At 42.9% G+C, this 22854-nt stretch overlaps 1 protein-coding gene across 2 annotated transcripts in view; it reads left to right on the top strand.

Moving 5' to 3' along the window:
• TIAL1 (TIA1 cytotoxic granule associated RNA binding protein like 1) overlaps nt 1-6688 on the top strand; it is a 29009-nt gene extending 22321 nt beyond the window's left edge. For both annotated transcript variants that reach the window (XM_075612047.1, XM_075612049.1), the window contains 3 exons: nt 2006-2129; nt 3461-3600; nt 3692-6688. In XM_075612047.1, the coding sequence (XP_075468162.1) occupies nt 2006-2129; nt 3461-3600; nt 3692-3812 (385 nt within the window). In that variant the 3' untranslated portion in view covers nt 3813-6688. The remainder of the gene's footprint in view (nt 1-2005; nt 2130-3460; nt 3601-3691) is intronic.
• Nucleotides 6689-22854: the final 16166 nt, after the last annotated feature.

Genomic DNA, 22854 nt, shown 5'->3' with positions numbered 1-22854 from the left:
TCGTAAACACAATATTAATGCTGCACACTATACAATAAATAGCAGATACTTGCTGTTACCGGGGCTCCTGGTCCAGGGGGGTCCCTGTCAGTGAAAAAACTCTAAAGTAAGCAAGAAAAGGAGGTTCAGGGCACTGCGGATTTCCAAGAAAAATTTATTAGATGAGCACAACGTTTCAACCAACTAGCGTGGTCTTTCTCAAGTGAAGACCACTTTAGAAAGACCACGCTTGTTGGTTGAAACGTTGTGCTCATCTAATAAATTTTTCTTGGAAATCCGCAGTGCCCTGAACCTCCTTTTCTTTCTTTATTAGTTAAGAGTAACATGGAACTTTACCGGTCCCTCCAGGTCTGTTAGCTCTGTTAAAACTACATCTTAGAAGAATTAACATGTTTGTACTTTAAAATGGTTCTCAACTTGCAGCAAATTTGTCTTTTTCAAAACCAGCATGACTGCTAGACTTGATGTTGGATTTCTTTTTAAATTTCTTGCGTATTGTTTTCTTATGCAATATTTTGCTACTTCGTTGGCTGCAACCTACAGTACCCAAGTTGAGGATTGTTGATAGACATTTTGTACACAAAAACAATTTTCCATGTTGGTTTCTAGCGTAACTCCTGCACTGCCAAGGGAATTTTTCAGATGTTTAATACAAGTTTCAATCAATAATCTACGTATCCGAGTAACTCATACGCCATGTTGTGTTCAGAGCGAGTCGCACTTTATTCTGATGTTGGTTCCAAATGCACGTCAGGTCATGTAACTTCAGCAATCTCATCAGCATGCACAAAACTGTTTTTCTTGTATGTTATATGGCTATCCAAATATTGCCTGAATTACACATCATATACCTAAACATTTTTCCTACTCTAAGAAAATATAACATCCAATATATTTACTTATTATTTTGTTAATGTTTTAAGAAAATGGTGGTGGGCCTCAAAGTAACTTTACACAGATTGATGCACCACATTTTCCTGCTGTAAATACATCTAAACAATGGTGCACTCAGGTCCAACTTGTATATTCTGAAGTAGACAACCAGAGGTCTCCTGCGATTGGCCATTTTGTACTCTGTACAAAGTCAGCCTTTGTAGTAATCTCTCATTCTTTTATTTTAGAGCACTGTGCACTTTGTCCCCCTGACCCCCAAAGGCAGGGTTTTCTTCTTACAAATATGGGTATATCCTAAATCAGAGGGCACTATTAATGTCAGTGGTTACCCCATACTTGCACGAATAAAAATGTGCCTGTGGGATCTTGTGAAATAGAAGTGTTCAAACATGTGAATGCGAATATATGTATATAACGTGAGTAATAGGAGTTGCTTTTTCACAAGACCCCTTAGGAACAATTTTACACATACAAATCTAGAAATAACCTTGGAAGGAGATGGTTTATGAAGGCCTTAAGGGCCATGTCATTACCACTTTTTTAGAATATTTCCTAAGGAGAGTGAAGGGGTTATTTATGTACTGAAACTAACAATGTATTACATTAATCAGAATTTAAGCCTTAATATTAGATAACGTTCTGAAAACATAATCGTTTTGGTGTATGGTAACTTCTTTAAGTATTTATAATGTTATTTCTGTTACAAACTTCTAATTCCAATTTGCAGTTGCTACCCATTTTTCTTATTGCAGTTTTAGGTCTGGTTTGATTCTAACAATCTTTAAATAAGCCCTGCATCACTATTTCAGAGAGTTCATAGTTAACGACATAAACATTTGTCATAATTTACAATAATGCAAAAGATAGTGGGCTCACTTTGGGTGATGTAACCCTCGAGTAAAAAAAGTTTTCCCCATTTCTATTTTTACTAATTTACAATACCGTCCACCCTGTGCACATACACACCTTTTACCAATCTGATTTTCACGTCTATACGTTGGAACGAACAATGCGACTCGCTTCGTGGCTATCTGGATTTTTTCTTTTGTGTTTTTACTTTGTCCCAGTAGCTGACGTACAGTTCTTTATTTTTTTTCTCTCGTATTTTTAGGTTTTCAACCCATGACAGTGCTGCTCATGCCATTGTGTCTGTGAATGGAACAACCATTGAAGGCCATGTTGTGAAATGCTATTGGGGCAAAGAAACACCTGACATGACCAAGAACTTTCAGCAGGTAATGAAGTTTGAAACAATGAGTCATTCTGCCATTTCTAAAAATTGCTTTAACACACTCCTGATTACTGCAGATTTGAAAAGGTTGGAATATTCTTCATTTCTAAACCACTAATACAACCTGATTATTTGGCATATTCTGTAGAATTTTGCTGTTCCGATTTGGGCTTCCAGGAAAATGTTTATAAATTGTTGTGCCTAAATTGGGAAACTACCCATTTTTTAAGAATGGTAGAAAGTGTAACAAACATACAAGACATTTATTGGCAATGCTGTAACTCCAATGCTTTGCTAAGTGGGACACTGGCTGTAAGTCCGATTCTTCCAAGTAACCTGCGGAAATGTCCTGGCCTGCTCGTGTACAGTGTCTTTGCCACTGACCGTTCTTGGCCAGTCCTAATTATTGTTTTTTATGGTCTGGCAAATCTGTGCATCAAAGCATTGTATGTGGTGATACCCACATTCATTTGTTTTTGGCTTACATCTCTGCTTCTGTAGTAACTTTTGGCAAAGGTGTTGTAGGACAAAAAGTCATGTTACTGAGGCTGGAGGGTGGCAGGCCAAGTGGAAATGGTTTTTATGGAATAGCCTTGCAACCGCAGGTGGTAGAAACTAATAGTGGTCGACGACCTGCGGCTCTCTGAAGCCTGCTGACACCCAGCTGCTGCCTCAATCCCTCACTACCCTGCTGGCAAAGCTGAGATGGCCTGATCCGCAGAGATGGCCTGCTAGAAGGTGTCCGTGGAGATGCCTGTCCAGGCAGCTTGCTGTAGACTGGTAGAAGGGAGGTTCCACTGACAGGCACCTTCGTGGGCACCTTTCAGCAGGCAGCTCGGCAGGCCCCCTCCAAGTTTCTAACAGGACCCCTCAATTAGTGATGTACCGAGTACCCGGTGTTACCTCGATCATTTTCAACCACCCAGACATGACCCGGCAACTGAGAAGTGCGGGTAATGTCAGGATAGCCCCCTCTTTCTCCTTTCCCCCCCTCTCTCTCCCTTCCCCCCTCTCTCTCCTTCCCCCCTCTCTCTCCTTCCCCCCCTCTCTCTCCTTCCCCCCCTCTCTCTCCTTCCCCCCCTCTCTCTCCTTCCCCCCCTCTCTCTCCTTCCCCCCCTCTCTCTCCTTCCCCCCCTCTCTCTCCTTCCCCCCCTCTCTCTCCTTCCCCCCCCTCTCTCTCCTTCCCCCCCCTCTCTCTCCTTCCCCCCCCTCTCTCTCTCTCTCTCTCTCTCTCTCTCTCTCTCTCTCTCTCTCATGGTAAGATTAGGTAGGCCAAGTGGTTCTCATCTGCTGCCACATTGTGTTTCTATGTAACTTAGTGTACTTTCTTCCTAGGTGGACTACAGTCAATGGGGCCAGTTTAGCCAAGTGTATGGGAATCCACAGCAGTATGGACAGTATGTGGCCAACGGGTGGCAAGTGCCATCGTATAGCATGTATGGGCAAGCGTGGAATCAACCAGGCTTTGGAGTAGAGTAAGTAGTGCTGCTTTAATTTGTATCTCTCTTATCCGTAAAATTATTTCCTTGTGGATTTATTTTAACTTGTCCTTTTTTTTGTTGGTAGGCAATCTCAGTCAGCCACTTGGATGGGTGGATTTAGTGCCCAGCCTCCACCACAGGGACAAGGCCCACCGGTAATACCCAACCCACCAGGATACAGCATGGCCAGCTACCAAACACAGTGAGAACAGGACTCTTCCAAATGTGTATATGATACGGCGGCTCTTCAACTGATTGAATGGAACACAGCATTGTAGATAATGGAAGATGGGGTGGGTAGGACTTGATTGAATTTTGCAGAAGGGTAGTATGGTACATAAGAGGATACATATTTATTTTAAAGCTGAAACTGTTTTGGAATTTTTAGCTCCACTCCTCGGCTTTGGTGAAGAACATACGTCTTATAGTTTTGCCTTTTTAAGAAACTTTTTCCCCTTTGTTCAAGATTGACCGTACAAAGTCAGTTTCTTGATGTACAAAACGTACTAAATAAAATCCATTGAACAGAATTCGACATACATGTTGAAATCGTAATCAGTCGAGTTGAAAAAAAAATTGGCTAAATATTGGAGATACCAGTGCACACGTCTGCTTTTATATTTCATCTCTTTTGCGTTAGTTTAATCTTTCAACCAAAGTAAATTTTGGAAGAGAAGTTGGATTTCCATGATCCGGTAATTTAACAAGCCAACTACCGATATTACACACAATATGGACCAATCCTATTTAGGCCTTTCAACTATTTTACAGGTTGTAGTATTAACGAATGCCTTGCCTTTTCTACCACAACACATTGCTTGTTACAGTACAACTTTGAAATGCTTCTGAATTGAAACTGTTTCCAAATAGAGAAACTTCCATTTCCTTATTAACCTTTTGTGAAGGAGGATGTTAATATCCTCTAACACCACAGTGTGTCTTTATTACTGGCTGACGGCTTCTGTCACCCAGTGGTGACAAACTTGTTTTGCTCAGTCATTTGCACCTGAGATGACGTGAAATAAAGCACCACTGTAATGTAGGTTATTAAATATACTCCAATATTGTCCAGATGGGGATGTTGGTTTTACCTGTCATGCCTTATCGTCATAGCCACATGACGCATTGAAAGCCCAGGGCAGAAACCATGTACAAATCCTGCCACAGGCAGCTCTGGGGTTAGAGTAAATGCAATATTTTAACATTCAATGCAAATTCCCTGTTAATCCTGAAATTTATTGGACAATGGAAACTGGAGTTAGGAAAAAAGCAAGCCTGTTCCATAACACAAATTGGTTGTATACTACGTGATCCTCTCGCTCTCTTCCACTCTCTTTCTTTAAAAAAAATAATATATAAATGTATATATTTCAAACCCAATCCCCCTCAAACAACCTTTCACACGGTAAACACAACTGATGATATTTAAAAAAAGAAATCTCTGATTGTCAAATACAATCTATGTAAATAAATTTGATCTGCACTATTCACACTCCATGACCTACTAAAATAAAAGGCATCTATTGTAGCATAATTCAATAGTTTTTGCAGTTGTGTATCTTAAGATTGAGCTTTTTCAGAAGCTGCACTTAGTCATTAAAAAAATAAACAAAAAAATAAACAGCCTGCTCATATTAATCCTATATTTACCCTATTTGGGGTTCCCTTTTTACCTAATTTCCACCCATTGACGAACACAACTGCAGCTAAAATACAGGAGTGTTACCTTAACCTTTATGGTAGTGCAGCTTTCACACTGCTACACTAATCTTTTTTTTAACAATGTGTCCTGGACGTCTGAGGCCTGTACATTTTTAATTTGGTTAAATATCTCCGCACAGAGGTGGCCAACTCCAGTCCTCAAGAGCTACAAACAGGTCACGTTTTCATGATATCCCTGCTTCAGCACAGGTAGCTCAATCAGTGACTCAGTCTTTGACTGCATCACCTGTGCTCAAGCAGTGGTGTCCTGAAAACCTGACCTGTTGGTAGCTCTTGAGGACTGGAGATGGCCTCCGCATATTTATCCTGAAACTCCGCTATTTGTTTTATAAAAGGTGAGTTTCCCTCCCTCGTGTACAAATGCATTAATTCTCATTTGATCAAATTCCCTCCCAGTCTCCTTTACTCCCTCTGCCTTTGAATTTTGTTTTCCTTTACAGGTGAAACTCGTATGCCAGTTTCCTGCTGTTTTTACTAACTTCACACACCTATTCCAGTACACAACTTGTCAGAACTTTCCGACAAGGCCGAACATCTTGTAAATATTTGCAATATAAATGTTCCACCAGCATGCTGCAGAATAGAAATAGCCGTGATTTACAGTCCTAATATATTCGTGTTCACAAATGAGATGGTTAATATCCATGTATATTACTGATGTTTCCAAAGTTAACCTCTTCATTTTAAAGGGGTCAATGTAGCGAAAATAACCCATTCAAGTAAAAAAAAAAAAAAGCCTTAATTTCAATTTTCTAAGTATTTGCAATGCCCCATTTTTGTTTTTGTTGTGTCCACATCCATTCTGCTTTCACTAAATGTTTTGGTATGTAAATACCTTGTTTGAACATTACTTCGTTTTTCTAAGTTGTATAGCATCTTGAGTTGGTTTAAAAAAAAAAAAAAAAACGTTGGTCGTCTTGTATTTTGCTCTAGACATTTTTTTTAACCAGATTGTTAATGCATTTTATTTTAAAGTGTGTTGATATGTGCCATTTGAGCTGGTGATATTGTTTGGTGAAAAACGCAAACTCCACAATGTGTGTGCTGGATTTGTTTAATTTGAATGAAACCTGTTTTTTGTGTTGGGCTGGATTTGCATGTGATGACCATGTTGAATAAACCTTGGTCATTTTTGTACATGAGTGTGGAAGTGGGCAAATCATGCATATGTTTCAACAGTAAACCTTTTTTTTTTTCTTTTCTTTTTTTTTCTTTCCTGAATTATTTTGAGAAACTGCCTCAATAAATTTTTGAAGTTGAAACCAAAGTATAGTAAGTGTTTTTCTATGTTCAATAATTTTTAACATTTTGTGTTGACACATAGTTATGTTTATGGTAACGACATTGAGCCACATTTGCACCGCTGATTCTGTTGATTAAGAAAAATGGTTTTATGAGCATTATAATCTTGTTTAGCTATTTAGAGCTGTATTGCGGATTTCATAATAAACTGAATTACCAATATACTAACGTGTCTGAATAGTTTTACGAATATTTTTTCCTGTTTAGTTGTGCAAATGTAGAGATTATAAAATACATTTGAAATAAACTTTTCCTAACCTATTCAGGATTAGATGGTCATTCCTCCATGGTGTTTTTTTACACTACCGCCCCTCCCTTGCACCACCATTATCTAATGAGTGAGGTTTAAAATGAAAGTAGAGCATAGGCTACCTTTTTATAAGTACAATACATTGTAAAACTGCACAAGTGTTAAAGATAGAAATGCTTTGATCACCTTATGTTTTACAACACTGCTAGGAATTCTTCAATTTTGCGGTAATACAAGTAAAACAATCTATCTTCTAAAAGTATTTTGTCGATTTTAAAATAAAAAGGACAAAAGTGAGGTAGACGTCAAGTGATACCTTTTTTAATGGTGAATTGATTGAGTGCAAGCTTTAAAGCAACAAAACGTGAAATCTTTTAAATCCGTCCTGTAGTATTAAATAATATTGCATTTTTTTAAAATGCAACTCTTAATGCTATTTTTAATTAAGTAATAATCCCAGAAGAACAGGGCATTACTGCCCAATAATGCCCTGGCTGGAAGAGTTGAAGGCCCGAGGCAAAGCAGAGGGACTTTAACCCAGCCAGGGCATTATTGGCCAGTAATGCCCTATTCTGAGGGGATTATTACTATTATAGGCTAAATGTAGGCTTATTTAATTAATCATTGACACTTTTGTATAGTTATATAGATTTTTTAAATTAAAATAAAATGGTAAATACGTTAACGCACCTCTATGTACACTTACACTGCAGATATCTATATCCACACACATGCATACGCACATACACACCCCAGCTCTATCCTATCTATCTACATACACACACACACACACACACACACACACACACACACACACACACACACACTTGTGTGAAAAAGAAAGTACACCCTCTTTGAATTCTATGGTTTTACATATCAGGACATAACAATCATCTGTTCCTTGGCAGGTCTTAAAATTAGGTAAATACAACCTCAGATGAAGAATAACACATGACATATTACACAGTGTCATGATTTATTTAACAAAAATAAAGCCATAATGGAGAAGCTGTGTGTGAAAAACTAAGTATACCCTTACTGCTTCCATAAGAATTAAGGTGCTAAGTAGCAGACAGGTGCTGCTAATCAAATGCCCTTGATTAATTGATCATCAGCAAGTGTGACCACCTCTTTAAAAGCCGAAGTTTTAGCAGTTTGCTGGTCTGGAGCATTCAGGTGTGAGTTAACACAATGCCATGGAGGAAAGACATCAGCAATGATCTTTGAGAAGCAATTGTTGCTGCCCATCAATCTGGGAAGGGTTGTAAGGCCATTTCCAAACAATTTAAAGTCCATCATTCTACAGTGAGAAAGATTATTGAAAAGTGAAAAACATTCAAGACACTTGCCAATCTTCCCAGGAGTGGACGTCCCTGCAAATTCACCCCAAGAGTTACATCTACAGGCCTCAGTTAGCATGTTAAATGTTAAAGTTCATGACAGTACAATTAGAAAAAGACTGAACAAGTATGGTTTGTTTGGAAGGGTTGCCAGGAGAAAGCCTCTTCTCTCTAAAAAGGACATGGCAGCACGGCTTAGGTTTGCAAAGTTGTATCTGAACAAACCACAAGACTTCTGGAACAATGTCCTTTGGACAGAAGAGACAAAAGTCGATGTTTGGCCATAATGGACAGCGCCACGTTTGGGGAAAGCCAAACACAGCGTATCAGCATAAACACCTCATACCAACTGTCAACTTCGGATGAACAACAACACATGACATATTACAGTGTCATGATTTATTTAACAAAAATAAAGCCAAAATGGAGAAGTTGTGTGAAAAACTAAGTATACCTTATAATTCAATAGCTTTTAGAACCACCTTTAGCAGCAATAACTTGAAGTAATCGTTTTCTGTATGACTATCAGTCTCTCACATCGTTGTGGAGGAATTTTGGCCCACTCTTCTTTACAACGTTGCTTCAGTTCATTGAGGTTTGTGGGCATTTGTTTATGCACAGCTCTCTTAAGGTCCAGCCACAGCATTTCAATCGGGTTGAGGTCTGGACTTTGACTGGGCCATTGTAACACCTTGATTCTTTTCTTTTTCAGCCATTCTGTTGTAGATTTTCTGGTGTGCTTAGGATCATTGTCCTGTTGCATGACCCAATTTCTGCCAAGCTTTAGCTGTCGGACAGATGGCCTCACATTTGACTCTAGAATACTTTGGTATACAGAGGAGTTCATGGTCGACTCAATGACTGCAAGGTTCCCAGGTCCTGTGGCTGCACAACAAGCCCAAATCATCACCCATCCACCACCGTGCTTAACAGTTGGTATGAGGTGTTTGTGCTGATATGCTGTTTGGTTTTCGCCAAACGTGTGGCGCTGTGCATTATGGCCAAACATCTCCACTTTGGTCTCGTCTGTCCAAAGGACATTGGTCCAGAAGTCTTATGGTTTGTTCAGATACAACTTTGCAAACCTAAGCCGCGCTGCCATGTTCTTTTTAGAGAGAAGAGGCTTTCTCCTGGCAACCCTTCCAAACAAGCCATACTTGTTCAGTCTTTTTGTAATTGTATTGCCATGAACTTAAACATTTAACATGCTAACTGAAGCCTGTAGAGTCTGAGATGTAACTCTTGGTTTTTTTGCAATTTCTCTGAGCATTGCACGGTCTGACCTTGGGGTGAATTTGCTGGGACGTCCACTCCTGGGAAGATTGGCAAGTGTCTTGAATGTTTTCCACTTTTGAATAATCTTTCTCACTGTAGAATGATGGACTTTAAATTGTTTGGAAATGGCCTTATAACCCTTCCCAGATTGATGGGCAGCAACAATTGCTTCTCTAAGATCGTTGCTGATGTCTTTCCTCCTTGGCATTGTGTTAACACACACTTAAATGCTCCAGACCAGCAAACTGCTAAAATGTCGGCTTTTATAGAGGTGGTCACACTTGCTGATGATCAATTAATCAAGGGCATTTGATTAGCAGCACCTGTCTGCTACTTAGCATCTTAATTCCTATGGAAACAGTAAGGGTGTACTTAGTTTTTCACACACAGCTTCTCCATTTTGGCTTTATTTTTGTTAAATAAATCATGACAGTGTAATATGTCATGTGTTGTTGTTCATCTGAGGTTGTATTGACCTAATTTTTAGAGCTGCTAAGGAACAGATGATTGTCATGTCCTGATACTGTATGTAAAACCATAGAATTCAGAGGGTGTACTTTCTTTTTCACACAACTGTACACAACTGTACACACATGCACACACACACCAGATCTATATACACATGCACACAAACACACAAACACACACACCAGCTCTATATATATATATATATATATATATATATATATATATATATATATATATATATATATATATATATATATATATATATACATACACACACACACACACACACACACACACACACACACACACACACACACACCTGCTCTATATACACGCTGCACACACCAGCTACCCACACACACACCACCTACCACCCCGCACACACACACACCAGCTACCCCCCCCCGCACACACACACTACACACACACCCACTCAGCAGCTTTACACACACACACACACACACACACACACACACACACACACACACACACTAGCTCTACAAACACACGCACACACTAGCTCTACACAAACACGCACACACACTGTAGCTCTACACACAAATGCACACGCACTCACAATAGCTCTACGCACGCACCCACACTGTAGCTCTGCACACACACACACACACACACACACACACACACATACTGTAGCTCTACACGCACGCGCACACACACACACACGTCCACGTTTTAACCATCACTTAACCATTTAAGGTATTCTACCTTTTTGTTATTTATTACAAGTGTCTCTTTACGTACCAACACGGTACCATTCTTCTAAATAGTGAATTGAAGATCTGAAAGTAAACAAACAGCTTTGAAGTGAGGGGTAAGGAAGATGGTGCTCTAAGCTGTTGGCTTATGGTTCTGTTCGATAGTTATATCAGTTTGTCCAGCTGCTGTTTGATAAATTCTATTTGACACCTTTCAGATTTTTGTGAAGTTATTGGATGAGAATGTCGCAGGAAATGTAGGGCGCTCAAGGTCACGTTTCATAAACTGCCAGCTGTTTATGTAGGAACTTTTTTTCTTCTTCTGTTCCTGGGAAACTTGTTGACCAGCGCATCTGGGCCAAAAAGTGAAATGGCTTTAGTGATTTTCTGAAGTTAACTGGTTATTGCACATGAAAAAAAACAAAAAAACCTATATAATCCGGCCAAAGACAATTTAATGTGCAGGTAAAGTGATCAAAAGAAAAGCATTACAGTGCGAAAACCGTTTTTTGCCCCAGTAAAATGCACATCTGGAGAATTTGCTTCTAGGAATTTTTTTGACCACTTTTAATTAAATGAAGTAACACGGTATCAGTAAATGTTTTACCTTAATGAGAATTGTAAAACAAATATGTATTTTGCCCCTTAAGTGATTTTACTAGTGTAAGAACCTAGAACGGATTTGGGGAATATTGGTAGTGGTGGGGGTGGGGGCGGGAGGGAGAAAGTGAGTAATACATTACCTCTCGTTTTCAAGTATATGTCCTGGGCACAGAGTTATGATTACAAAAACATGGTTACAAATACATAGTTATAATTAAAGCTGCAGTTCAGTCTTTTTTTAAAAAAAATTTTTTTTTACTTATATAGTTTCATGTGGGCAATCTCTAATTACCTAAAGAACTGTATAGCTGCAGGTCAATTCGTTCTCCATGTATTGATCGGCGAAATTTGGTGACATAATTAGTGAAGGGATCTGTTTTTCTTCTGCTTCTGTCTCTCAGTGGAAGCTCATGAATATTCATGAGCACTCCTGCACTGACATGTGCTAGAGGGAGGGCAGGGCTGACAAAGGGGTGTGTCAGGGCTTGTGACAGGACATGAAGGGGCAGTGCCTTAGCAAATGGTTGTTAAAATAGAATACAAGAAAATTGGTCTTTCAAAGTTGTTTTTTTAAAAACAGAAAATGCTCAAAGTATTTTTTCTTACTACAGAACTGATTTATTAAAAAAAACACACATGCAGGATATTGACTGAACTGCAGCTTTAAGTGGACAGGATTATACATTGTATACAAGACATTGCATGCACAGTTAAAGATAATGTATATTATAGGCGTATGTAACAGTTACAGACCAGATTAAAATGTGAGACATCATTCGTTTTGAAAGCACTCAGACTGGAGGCGGCTGTGGTAGATTGTGAAAGTTACATAATTACCACGGTTCTGTATGCCTGCTCCTTATATTTCTGTATTTTGCTGACAATACCGCTTTAAACCTCACCATTCTGCTCAGAACATTTCACGTTCATTGGTAGTCAGCACTCCCATGCACATAGGTCAAATGTTGCATCGCTAAAGTTTAATTGTTTATTTATAAAATATTTTACCGGGCAATAATGCATTAAAAGTTACCTCTCATTTTCAAGTACTCAGAATTATATTGACAATACATAGTTGCGTTAAATGAACACTTGTTAAAAGTTTACAGACACTTCATTGACCGAGATGATATGTTATGGGCGTATGCAACAGTTACAGACCAGATTAAAATGTGAGAGAGCTCGTGTCTTGAATGTAAGAGCAATACCACGAAGGCTGAGATTAGTGGGGGCGTGCGCGAGCGAGCGCATGGCGTCACGCGTGCGTGAGCGCATGGCGTCACGCGTGCCTCTCGCCCGAGCGATGGGTGAACTCCGCTTCCAGCGATTGGGGAGCCGTGGCGGACCCGTCACCAGGCTGGTTTGCTCACGTGATGCGGCCGCCACACGAAAAGACAAAATAGTTTGTAGTTTAAAAAAAAAAAAAACTGCCGCCCAGTTGCTCTGCATCGCTAGCGCGATCTCGCGCACTATGGGAGGCCTCATAGGGAATCAGACTGTGTTAGAAATCATGCGAGCACGATAATCTCAGCCTAAGAATTAAAGATGTCAGGCTTCATGAAACATTATTCTTGGTCCTGTTGCACACACTTCTCAGCTGCATCAGTTCACAGTGAGTTGACAAATAGCAGTATACAAAAAGCCTGTTGGCTCTATTAATGCAGACGTTTAGTTAATGAGGGTAAAACACTGCCATTCTACGGCTTTTGCTTGAAATGGTACTTTAGCTTATACAAATTTGAACAAACCACAATGTTTTTCAGTGCAGGCAACGCTGATGATTTGGTAACATTGTCCCCTGTGATGTGCAGTAAGTGTGGCTGTCTTGCTCTTTTGGTATCGCAGCCATAAATGGAAAAATAAAAATGTTGCCAAAAAAAGCTTTACAAATTGTACACGAAATTGTATAAACACCATTTTTATGGAAAGGGTAGAGAAAATGCTGATTGGCCACTGGCGGTAAATATTGACTGGACCAAAGCTGAGCTTCGTGCATATTCTGGCAGACCTGGTGCTGAAGCTGGGATATCCTGAAAACTTGACCTGTTGGGGGGGAAGGACATGAGGACTGGAGTCGAGCACCCGTTTTATGCAATGATGCAAGCACAGCAGGATGTCAATAGAAGGCGGAAGCATCACAGGGTACATGGCATGTCTGCAGTGGGCAAAATTACTTTGTTGGGGTACTTTACCTTTCTTTTAAAAAAATACTAAATGATAAACTTTGGGACAAAGCTCCATTTTTAGAAATGGTTATACAGTGTGCTATAAAAGCAGAAACAAACATTCTTTCTAAAATCCTTTTCTTTTATATCCTCCTACCTGTTCTTCCTCTCCCCCGTGCTAGAATTATCCTATATTTGCAAATACGTCTGAATACATTTGTGTTGAGAGATGCAGCAAAATATCTCATAATGTAAAAGACCTAATAGCCTGAGGGCGTTGTTTAGCATTCTCTGACTATAAAAATGCTTGTGGTGACCTAAGGCCTTGCCCCCGCTGTGGTGGACGCTGCGCGCACGAGATCCCTCCCCGCAATGGCACCGGGCCCGCTGCGAGGGGGGGCTGCAATAGAATTGAGAGCGATTAGGCACGCCCCCCGGCGGCTCAGCCAATGAGGGCGAACCTGCCGGGTGACGTCATGGCCGCGCCCCCGTCTCTCCTCCGCCACGCCCCCCCCCCCCCCCCGGTCTCTCCTCCTGCAGTGAGCTGCAGACCGGGGAATCGGCTGAACGCGCCGCCAAAAGCGCGGGCGCGCGTTACAGCGGAGAGACCGGGGCCTTAGCCTAATGCTTCAGGAAACGCACTCTAAAACCCAAAACCCACAGCTTTTTTTTTTTTTCTTTTTTCCTTAAACCACATTCCATTTTTTTTCTTCTATGTTGCTATCTTTCTAACTGGTTGTTTTCTTACTGCCTAAAATAGGATGCAGAATGGAGATGTATCATTAGAACAAATAAATTGTGAGGTGAACATCTCCATCTCATTCTTGCAAATGCATATGCACCACATGAACACAAGGAAATATTTTGAGTTCAATCAGCAAGTGTTATGATCTCGGTGGATAAATCGAACTCCTACTTTGGTTAGATATCAACGAGGTACAGAAGATGCTTGTTTTCCCTGTAAAGCCCAGGCTTTCAATGCTCCGTTATTGATTCGATGATGTGGTTACTTAAATTAACGCCAACTGAAATCTTCAAAGCTCAATAACGCAGTTTTAAGTGCTGTTCTTGGCAATAATTGTATGAGAAAGGTGTTCCCATTAATGCATGTTCACAGAGCTCTGGCAGGGATTTAACGAGACGGTTATGTCATAGCTAAACTTGGCATTACTCACATCATGAAATAGTAAGACCACAGCTAGATAGGCTTTAACCAACACCTTTATTTACATGGTTTTTTCTCTCCTGTCTTCTCTTAACGTTAACACCTATTCAGGGTCTGGGTGAGAGTAACACCACTTTTTTTGGTAAAACGGGTTTAACACAATGTTGTTTGTTGCTAACGCAAGGCAGTGCTAACATCGCTTAAGCATATGCTAATGAGAACCAATGGCTGTTGTTTTTTTTTTTTTGCATATAATTAGCTTTGTGAAGTCGCATTAACCTAAGGTAAAAGAACGTCTGTTCATGATTTTGATAACAGCCTGTTATAAACTCTGTGTTAGCGGGGCTCTCTGGATCTGTGCCAGCTTTGCTTATCGAACAAACATTATTCCTGATTGGTGAGCATTGTCCCCACGGAACCTCTGTGCCACATAACTTGCATACTAGTATAGATTGTATTTTCATTGTTACTTCTAATATGTTAAGTGTGTGTGTGTGTGTGTGCGTGTGCGTGTGCCGAGCACGTGCATTTTAAGTGAAACTTCTTTGTCTTTTGTCCCTGTTTTGTCACAGAAATTGTATTTGTGATGGTGCTGTTTTTTTATTAAAAATCAACACAATTTCAGTGACAAAACACAAAGAAGTTTCAGTTAGAACGTTTGTGCTCGGCACACACACACACACACACACACACACACACACACACACACACACACACACACACACACACACACACACACACACACACACACACACACACACACACACGACATATTAGAAGTAACAATGAAAATATAATCTATGCTGGTATACAAGTTATGTGGCACCGAGGTGCACGGCGTTGGACACAGGCTGTGTTGTGAATGTGGGGAGGCGACTATTGGGTTCTGCGCATACGCACCGCGGCTCACAACCTCTTCGTCTGTGCATGCATATAGTGTTAACCTCGGGACAGCCTGGATGGTGTTTTTTGCGCATGCGCGAGGGGCACGCGGCCATTAGGAGCGTGACGCCTCCCGCGTTACAGGTTTTCGTTACAAGCTAAGGATTTTGTTCCCATGAAAACTCTGTAGGTGCCAGCATTGAAGTTTCACTTCAAAAAAGAAAGCCTAAGTTCTAAACATTACCCGCTCACATCGCTAGGATTGATATTCAACTTCAGAGTTCAATAAATTGTGCCTAGTTCTATTCCTGGAGTGATTAGAGTTGACTGTACTTTCCTGGCAGAATCCGTTCGGCGGAATGAAATCCGTAGTCGGATTACTTCCCCTGAAAGCTGCCCAGATTCTTCAAAATCCATCAATCAGGCCGTCGCTAGGATTTTAAAGAATCTGACACTGGATTCAACCTGATACTGAATCTGTCGCCGGATTCAACTTGAATCCGTTCTGCGGATTGCAAATTATTTGAAACGGGTCAGTTCAGTCAGTCCCAGGTTAATGGTTAAACGAAAAAAAAGAAAGGGATCAGCGCACAGCACTAGAGAGACAGGTCTTGAGAATAAAAAATGTATTTATTGTAGCTGCATTAAAAAAACGGAGGGTATAACCACTCCTACGCGTTTCGTGCAAAGCACTGTATCAAGTGGCTGCACGCTGGAAGATCTTCGTGGTGAAGCTGTGTGAGTACCTATTGCTTTTATGGAGGGGCCATCCCTATGAGGAGAGGAGGGGGGTCAATTGTATCCTACCCCTTTCCTTCAGGGAATTTGTGCCCCCAGCAACAGCATTGGTTTCTCTGGATAACAGGATGATTATGGACACCACAAATTATTCTCTGTTTATATTGCATAAAGGAGATTATATCTCTGTACAGACCTAGCACTTGAACACCATCCACCCTCTTCACGTATCTAATGGTTAAACTATAAGTTGTTAAGTAAATAATGTATAAATGTTTGAGCTGTACTACAGCACTACACACAAGTAGTACTACAGCAGCAGCCGCCATAACCAACCCACAGCTAAACCCTGCCTACAACACAATGGCTGCATCCCCATTTATATACTCCTCCCATAATGCCATTGTCGGATACAGATTCTGAATTGGCCCGCGTGACCAAAACATTTAAACCTGAGCAGGAGATACCGGCACCCCCTACGGAGGTAAGAATCTCGGGGAAAAGATCCTGGAGCTGAAATTAATGGGGTTCCGCTCCGGAGACCCCCTGCTTCAAACCAAGGGGAGAAAATGGCTCTCCTGTTATAAGTCTGTAAAAATACTGATTGTGCGCCTAACATAAGGGGAGACGCAGGAGGGGAGACGCAGGAGGGGTGACGCAGGAGGGGAGACGCAGGAGGGGAGACGCAGGAGGGGAGACGCAGGAGGGGTGACGCAGGAGGGGTGACGCAGGAGGGGAGACGCAGGAGGGGAGACGCAGGAGGGGAGACGCAGGAGGGGAGACGCAGGAGGGGTGACGCAGGAGGGGTGACGCAGGAGGGGTGATGCAGGAGGGGAGACGCAGGTGAGGAGTGGAGCTTTGGAAGCTGCGTCTTCTGTTTTCTGTGTATAAATTGTTACCCTGCCCCCCCTATTTTTGTTCCTTAATCCTTAAAGAGACCATTAAAAAAAAGGCATGAGGGGGGATGGATATATTAATATAACAAACATATTGTTTCTTTACCATTCCTGCCATTACACTTTGTCTGATGCTTTTCCCTGACATATTGAATGTGTTGTACAGTATTACTAATAGTGTGCACTGTACTAACGTAAGCTTAAGCAATACCAATACAGAATTGTGGATGCATTACAGAACATGATTCATCTCCTGGCTCTCTGATTAGCCCTTTTCTGCCTCAGTGCTGCCACATATCGCCGGCCCTTCCGGAGGCATTATGTAAAGTCGTGAGCTGTACTTTCTGCCGCTTTGTGCACTCATGATCCCAAGCTTGTTAATTGTCTCATGAATAAAGGTTTGGTTTGACCCTCAAGCAAAACCGCTTTTCTGTAGCATAGATACTACATTCAACTCTATATCCCATACGTGCATTGCCTGTTGGGGTAAAACATATTAGACCATATTTACTACGCAGTGCTATGCTCTGACAACTGGTGCCGGAAAACACCTCGCAGCCCATTTACTTGAATGGGCCATAAAATATCTTCTACCTCTTCCTCCTGTCGTAAGGCTAGGCCCCCAGGACATGCTGCAGTGCGCACTATGGCGTGCGCTGCAGGAACAAGAACCGCCCTCCAATGGGGCTGGCCCACTAGCTGCCTTTGCATGCAATTTGCCGCCGCGTTGCACGACTAGATTTTCTGAAGTCAAGAAAATTGTCTTTAGAACTGGCGACAGCGTCACGTGGATCCGTGACAACCAATCACAGGGCAGAGTTCCCAAGCCAATCATATCGAAGGAAGTAGCAACCAATTAGAGCGCAGAAGAGGATGCTATGTCATGGCTACGCCCCCTCGACGCACGTGGTGAGACCGCAGATCGCGGCTTTTCAGGTGCATGCGCCGCCACCCCCGCCGGGCGTGCGTGCAACAGTGAGTACTGGGACCATAGCCTAAGGCGTCTTCTACCTCCTCCTCCTGCCATAAAAGGCGTCTCCTGCACTTCGCTCCAATGCCGCCAGATATGAATGCATAGCCATACATGTGCACCTTTCCCCTCTACCTGAAAATGAACCAGTTGCACTGTATAATGATACTAAGTATCCCCACATCAGCCATTCAAAACGCCTTTTCTTTTAATTGTTATGCAGATGAATAAGTGCAGTGTAGCTCCCCCCTATAGGATACAAGGGGTTAACATCTGTGAGGATAATCATGGATGAAAACGAGCCCAGTCCACCTGAGCTGGGAGTTCTGCCAGGTATTTTTTAAGTTCTTCAGTTAGGATTTAATGTTCCCGTTAGTAAATACTGCAACAATTACAGAATAGAGGCTGACCCGGCTAGAGTGAGAATGGGCAAGTAACTTGTGCGACCAAGACCATGGCTACAGTCCTAATGAATGCCCCGCTGGGTGAGTTTGGGGACAAACCTGGGCATGCCATTGAGGTATGTCTGAATCCTAATGGGTAGTGCAGCGCCCAATAGCTTTTCAGCCCCCATCCAGAAATAAGACAAATACCATCCCTGGGAGCCCCGGGGAATATGGAGGGAGAATTTAATATGTTGAAGAACTCTCGGTTTGTTTTACCTAGAGGCTCTTTGATAGAAGTTATTTATTTTCTGATTTAAAATGGCCTACCAGCCAATACCCTTCTTCAGTCCTCCTTACTCTCGCTGGTCCCTGCCCACCAGAACCTCACCTTTGAGATACACACAGCTCCATCACTGGTCATCTAGTACCACGTCCTGAGTGTGGATGGGAGAAAGGGGGGTGACAAATAAAAAAGAGATTGGCACCAGTTTGAGTAGACCACCACCATGTCTGACAGGGTAATGTTGGGCACTGTCTGCCCTGCTGCCTTCTAACTCAAAAGTAATTAACATCACAGAAACACACAGGCACCAAATTCCAGCCCAGCCCATGCATACTGTCAGTCCACAATATGCCAGTAGACCAGATGCAAGGTTATGCATAAAGATCATAGCACACAAAAGGGCTCAGGGGTCTCCTATTCATTCTGAAGCAGAGACGTAAGGCTTTTGTTCCATTAAATATATTGTGAATCCTGGACTCTCTGATTTGGGTCACTGCAACTTGAGAGTAAATTGACATTATAATGTGGGGGTGACAATGTAAGGAATGGGGATAATGTTTAACAATGGTTTTAATTGGTATATGAACAGGGGTGTGTCATATAATACGGTTGTGAAGTGGCTGAAGCCCCTTCCCTGCCAGAGAGGCCAGGAAGGGGTTAACACGTTGAGCGATAGAAGGGGCTTGCGATGCGTTACTAGCTTTCCTAGCACTAAATAAGAGATAGATTGGTTCATACAGTATAAAAAAAAAAAAAATAATTCAAAACCTTTTAAAGCAAACAAAAATATCACTTGTGAGCACATTCACATGTCTCAGACATATCTGCCACCCTGCCTTTACCCATTATTTCTGAGATTACAGTAATTGCGCGCGATGTAGCGCATGCACGTGGCACACGCCTGCCGCTTGCGTGAATGTGAACTGTGCTTCAGGCGATGTTCAGGTTAGGGGGAGGCGTGGCCGTGATGTCACGTGAGCGGTTCACCCTTCATTTGTCTGCCCGAGAATTGTGCGCTTGGTCGCATGCGCCTTCATTGGTATTCCTTCGTTTGTTCCTGCGGCGCACTGCGGCGCGTGTACGCGAGCCACCAGTATAATCGCAGCCTTAGGTTACAGCGCTTCCACTGCAGCTAGGAATTCTGGGAAATTACATGCAAATGAGCACTCGGTGTCGCCTTTTACTTCAAGTCCACTTTAACAGAAAACCCTTTAAACAACGAGGCAAATCTCTTTCAACCTGATTTAAGAAAAATTGTTGCTTAGAAATGGAGTCAGCCTTTCTGAGTACAAATATATATATTAAGAAAGTAAAACTGTGCAGTTGCAAGTAAAAAAAATAATTTAAAAAAGCCGTTTCACTCCAGGCTTAAAAATGTTCAAAAAAAAAATGAGTGGGTCTGTGGATGTAAGGGCTCTGGGTCTGTGGATGTAAGGGCTCTGGGTCTGTGGATGTAAGGGCTCTGGGTCTGTGGATGTAAGGGCTGTGGGTCTGTGGATGTAAGGGCTGTGGGTCTGTGGATGTAAGGGCTGTGGGTCTGTGGATGTAAGGGCTCTGGGTCTGTGGATGTAAGGGCTGTGGGTCTGTGGATGTAAGGGCTCTGGGTCTGTGGATGTAAGGGCTCTGGGTCTGTGGATGTAAGGGCTCTGGGTCTGTGGATGTAAGGGCTCTGGGTCTGTGGATGTAAGGGCTCTGGGTCTGTGGATGTAAGGGCTGTGGGTCTGTGGATGTAAGGGCTGTGGGTCTGTGGATGTAAGGGCTCTGGGTCTGTGGATGTAAGGGCTGTGGGTCTGTGGATGTAAGGGCTGTGGGTCTGTGGATGTAAGAGCTGTGGGTCTGTGGATGTAAGGGCTCTGGGTCTGTGGATGTAAGGGCTGTGGGTCTGTGGATGTAAGGGCTCTGGGTCTGTGGATGTAAGGGCTGTGGGTCTGTGGATGTAAGGGCTCTGGGTCTGTGGATGTAAGGGCTGTGGGTCTGTGGATGTAAGGGCTGTGGGTCTGTGGATGTAAGGGCTCTGGGTCTGTGGATGTAAGGGCTGTGGGTCTGTGGATGTAAGGGCTGTGGGTCTGTGGATGTAAGGGCTGTGAGTCTGTGGATGTAAGGGCTCTGGGTCTGTGGATGTAAGGGCTCTGGGTCTGTGGATGTAAGGGCTCTGGGTCTGTGGATGTAAGGGCTCTGGGTCTGTGGATGTAAGGGCTCTGGGTCTGTGGATGTAAGGGCTGTGGGTCTGTGGATGTAAGGGCTCTGGGTCTGTGGATGTAAGGGCTCTGGGTCTGTGGATGTAAGGGCTCTGGGTCTGTGGATGTAAGGGCTCTGGGTCTGTGGATGTAAGGGCTCTGGGTCTGTGGATGTAAGGGCTCTGGGTCTGTGGATGTAAGGGCTGTGGGTCTGTGGATGTAAGGGCTCTGGGTCTGTGGATGTAAGGGCTCTGGGTCAGTGGATGTAAGGGCTCTGGGTCTGTGGATGTAAGGGCTGTGGGTCTGTGAATGTAAGGGCTCTGGGTCTGTGGATGTAAGGGCTCTGGGTCTGTGGATGTAAGGGCTCTGGGTCTGTGGATGTAAGGGCTCTGGGTCTGTGGATGTAAGGGCTCTGGGTCTGTGGATGTAAGGGCTCTGGGTCTGTGGATGTAAGGGCTCTGGGTCTGTGGATGTAAGGGCTCTGGGTCTGTGGATGTAAGGGCTGCAGTGACAGGTGGATGAAGAACCCCATTAAATGTTCCACCGGGAAAGCTAGAACAATCTTTTTATAAAAGGAGACGGTGCACCAGGTCCCAGTACACAAGCAGTAAGTAGGGAGACGCAGAGAAGCACACACACTCTTTTTCCCCTGCCAGAGCATCTCGCCGCCTCACACTTACATCACACTTAAGTCTCCTTTCCTATTGTCTGGTTTTTTTTTTTTTTAACACAGATTTTTTATAGTAACATTGGGGTACAGAAGGGAGAAAGGGCAGGGAAAGTTGTTAATCTTTACAGTACATTGACATTCATTTATTCACATATGGAGCTTAACTTATGTACATACATAGTCGTAGTGCTGTACAAAAATCGTATTCGTCAGTCCCTCAGGGGATGGAGGGGGGGGGAGGAGGGGGACATCCATGAGGGATAGAACACAACAACTAACGTGGGGGGAAGGGGAAATGATCACAGTGTTCTCGGGATTACATCTCAGCATCTCGTCCCATTCTTATCTCCTGAACCTCCTCTCCGTTTAGATATTTCTAATGCATCAGCTCAGTTTTTGCAGCACTGCTAGCTCTGGGTCACGCCCCGCGCCACCTTCCTGTGACAACCATAGATCCCACACCTGAGCAAACTTCTGGGATTTCTCCCTTAGTTATGCCGCGATCCGCTCCATTTTCAGGATGTGCCATATCCTGCGTTTGAGGGATAGTAATCCTGGGCTAGTCTGCTTATTCCAACACGCAGCGATAGAGCACCTAGCGGCCAGCAGGATATGTAGCATTAATATATATCTGTGCCTGGGAACGTTGGGAGGGGGTCTGCCTAATAGGGCCAGCCATGGGTCAGGGACCAGTGTTGTGTCTCCTAGGGAGTTGATGAGGTCAAATATTTGCCGCCATAGGGGGGTTAGAACTGGACAGGACCACCAGATGTGTAAGGGGGATCCTCTCTGCCAGCAGCCTCGGAAGCATAAGGGGGATATACTGCTGTTGATAGCATGCCTATTGTCTGTTTTAATGTTTGATGTACGTATTGCAGGGGGCTCAACTCCAGTCCTCAAGGGCCACCAACAGGTCAGGTTTTAAGGATAGCCCAGCTTCAGCACAGGTTGCTCAATAGACGACTGAGCCACTGATTGAGCCACCTGTGCTGAAGCAGGGACGGATTGAGCCACCTGTGCTGAAGCTGGAATATCCGCAAAACATGACTTGTTGGGGGGTCTTGAGGACTGGAGTTCAGCACTCCATGCGTATTGTATTATAATTCCCTATTGTAGTGTCTCTTTTGTAAAGCTTTGCGTACACCGTTGGCACTATATAAATGCACATACTGTATACATCCATCCCCAAACCCCAGGAAACGGCAAGGCTGAGCCTGAGAGAGAGCTCCGCCTCCGCCCC

The sequence above is a fragment of the Ascaphus truei genome, chromosome 8 (assembly GCF_040206685.1).
Source record: "Ascaphus truei isolate aAscTru1 chromosome 8, aAscTru1.hap1, whole genome shotgun sequence".
In the NCBI taxonomy this organism is placed as follows: domain Eukaryota; kingdom Metazoa; phylum Chordata; class Amphibia; order Anura; family Ascaphidae; genus Ascaphus; species Ascaphus truei.
This window is presented reverse-complemented; position numbering and strand designations above follow the sequence as displayed.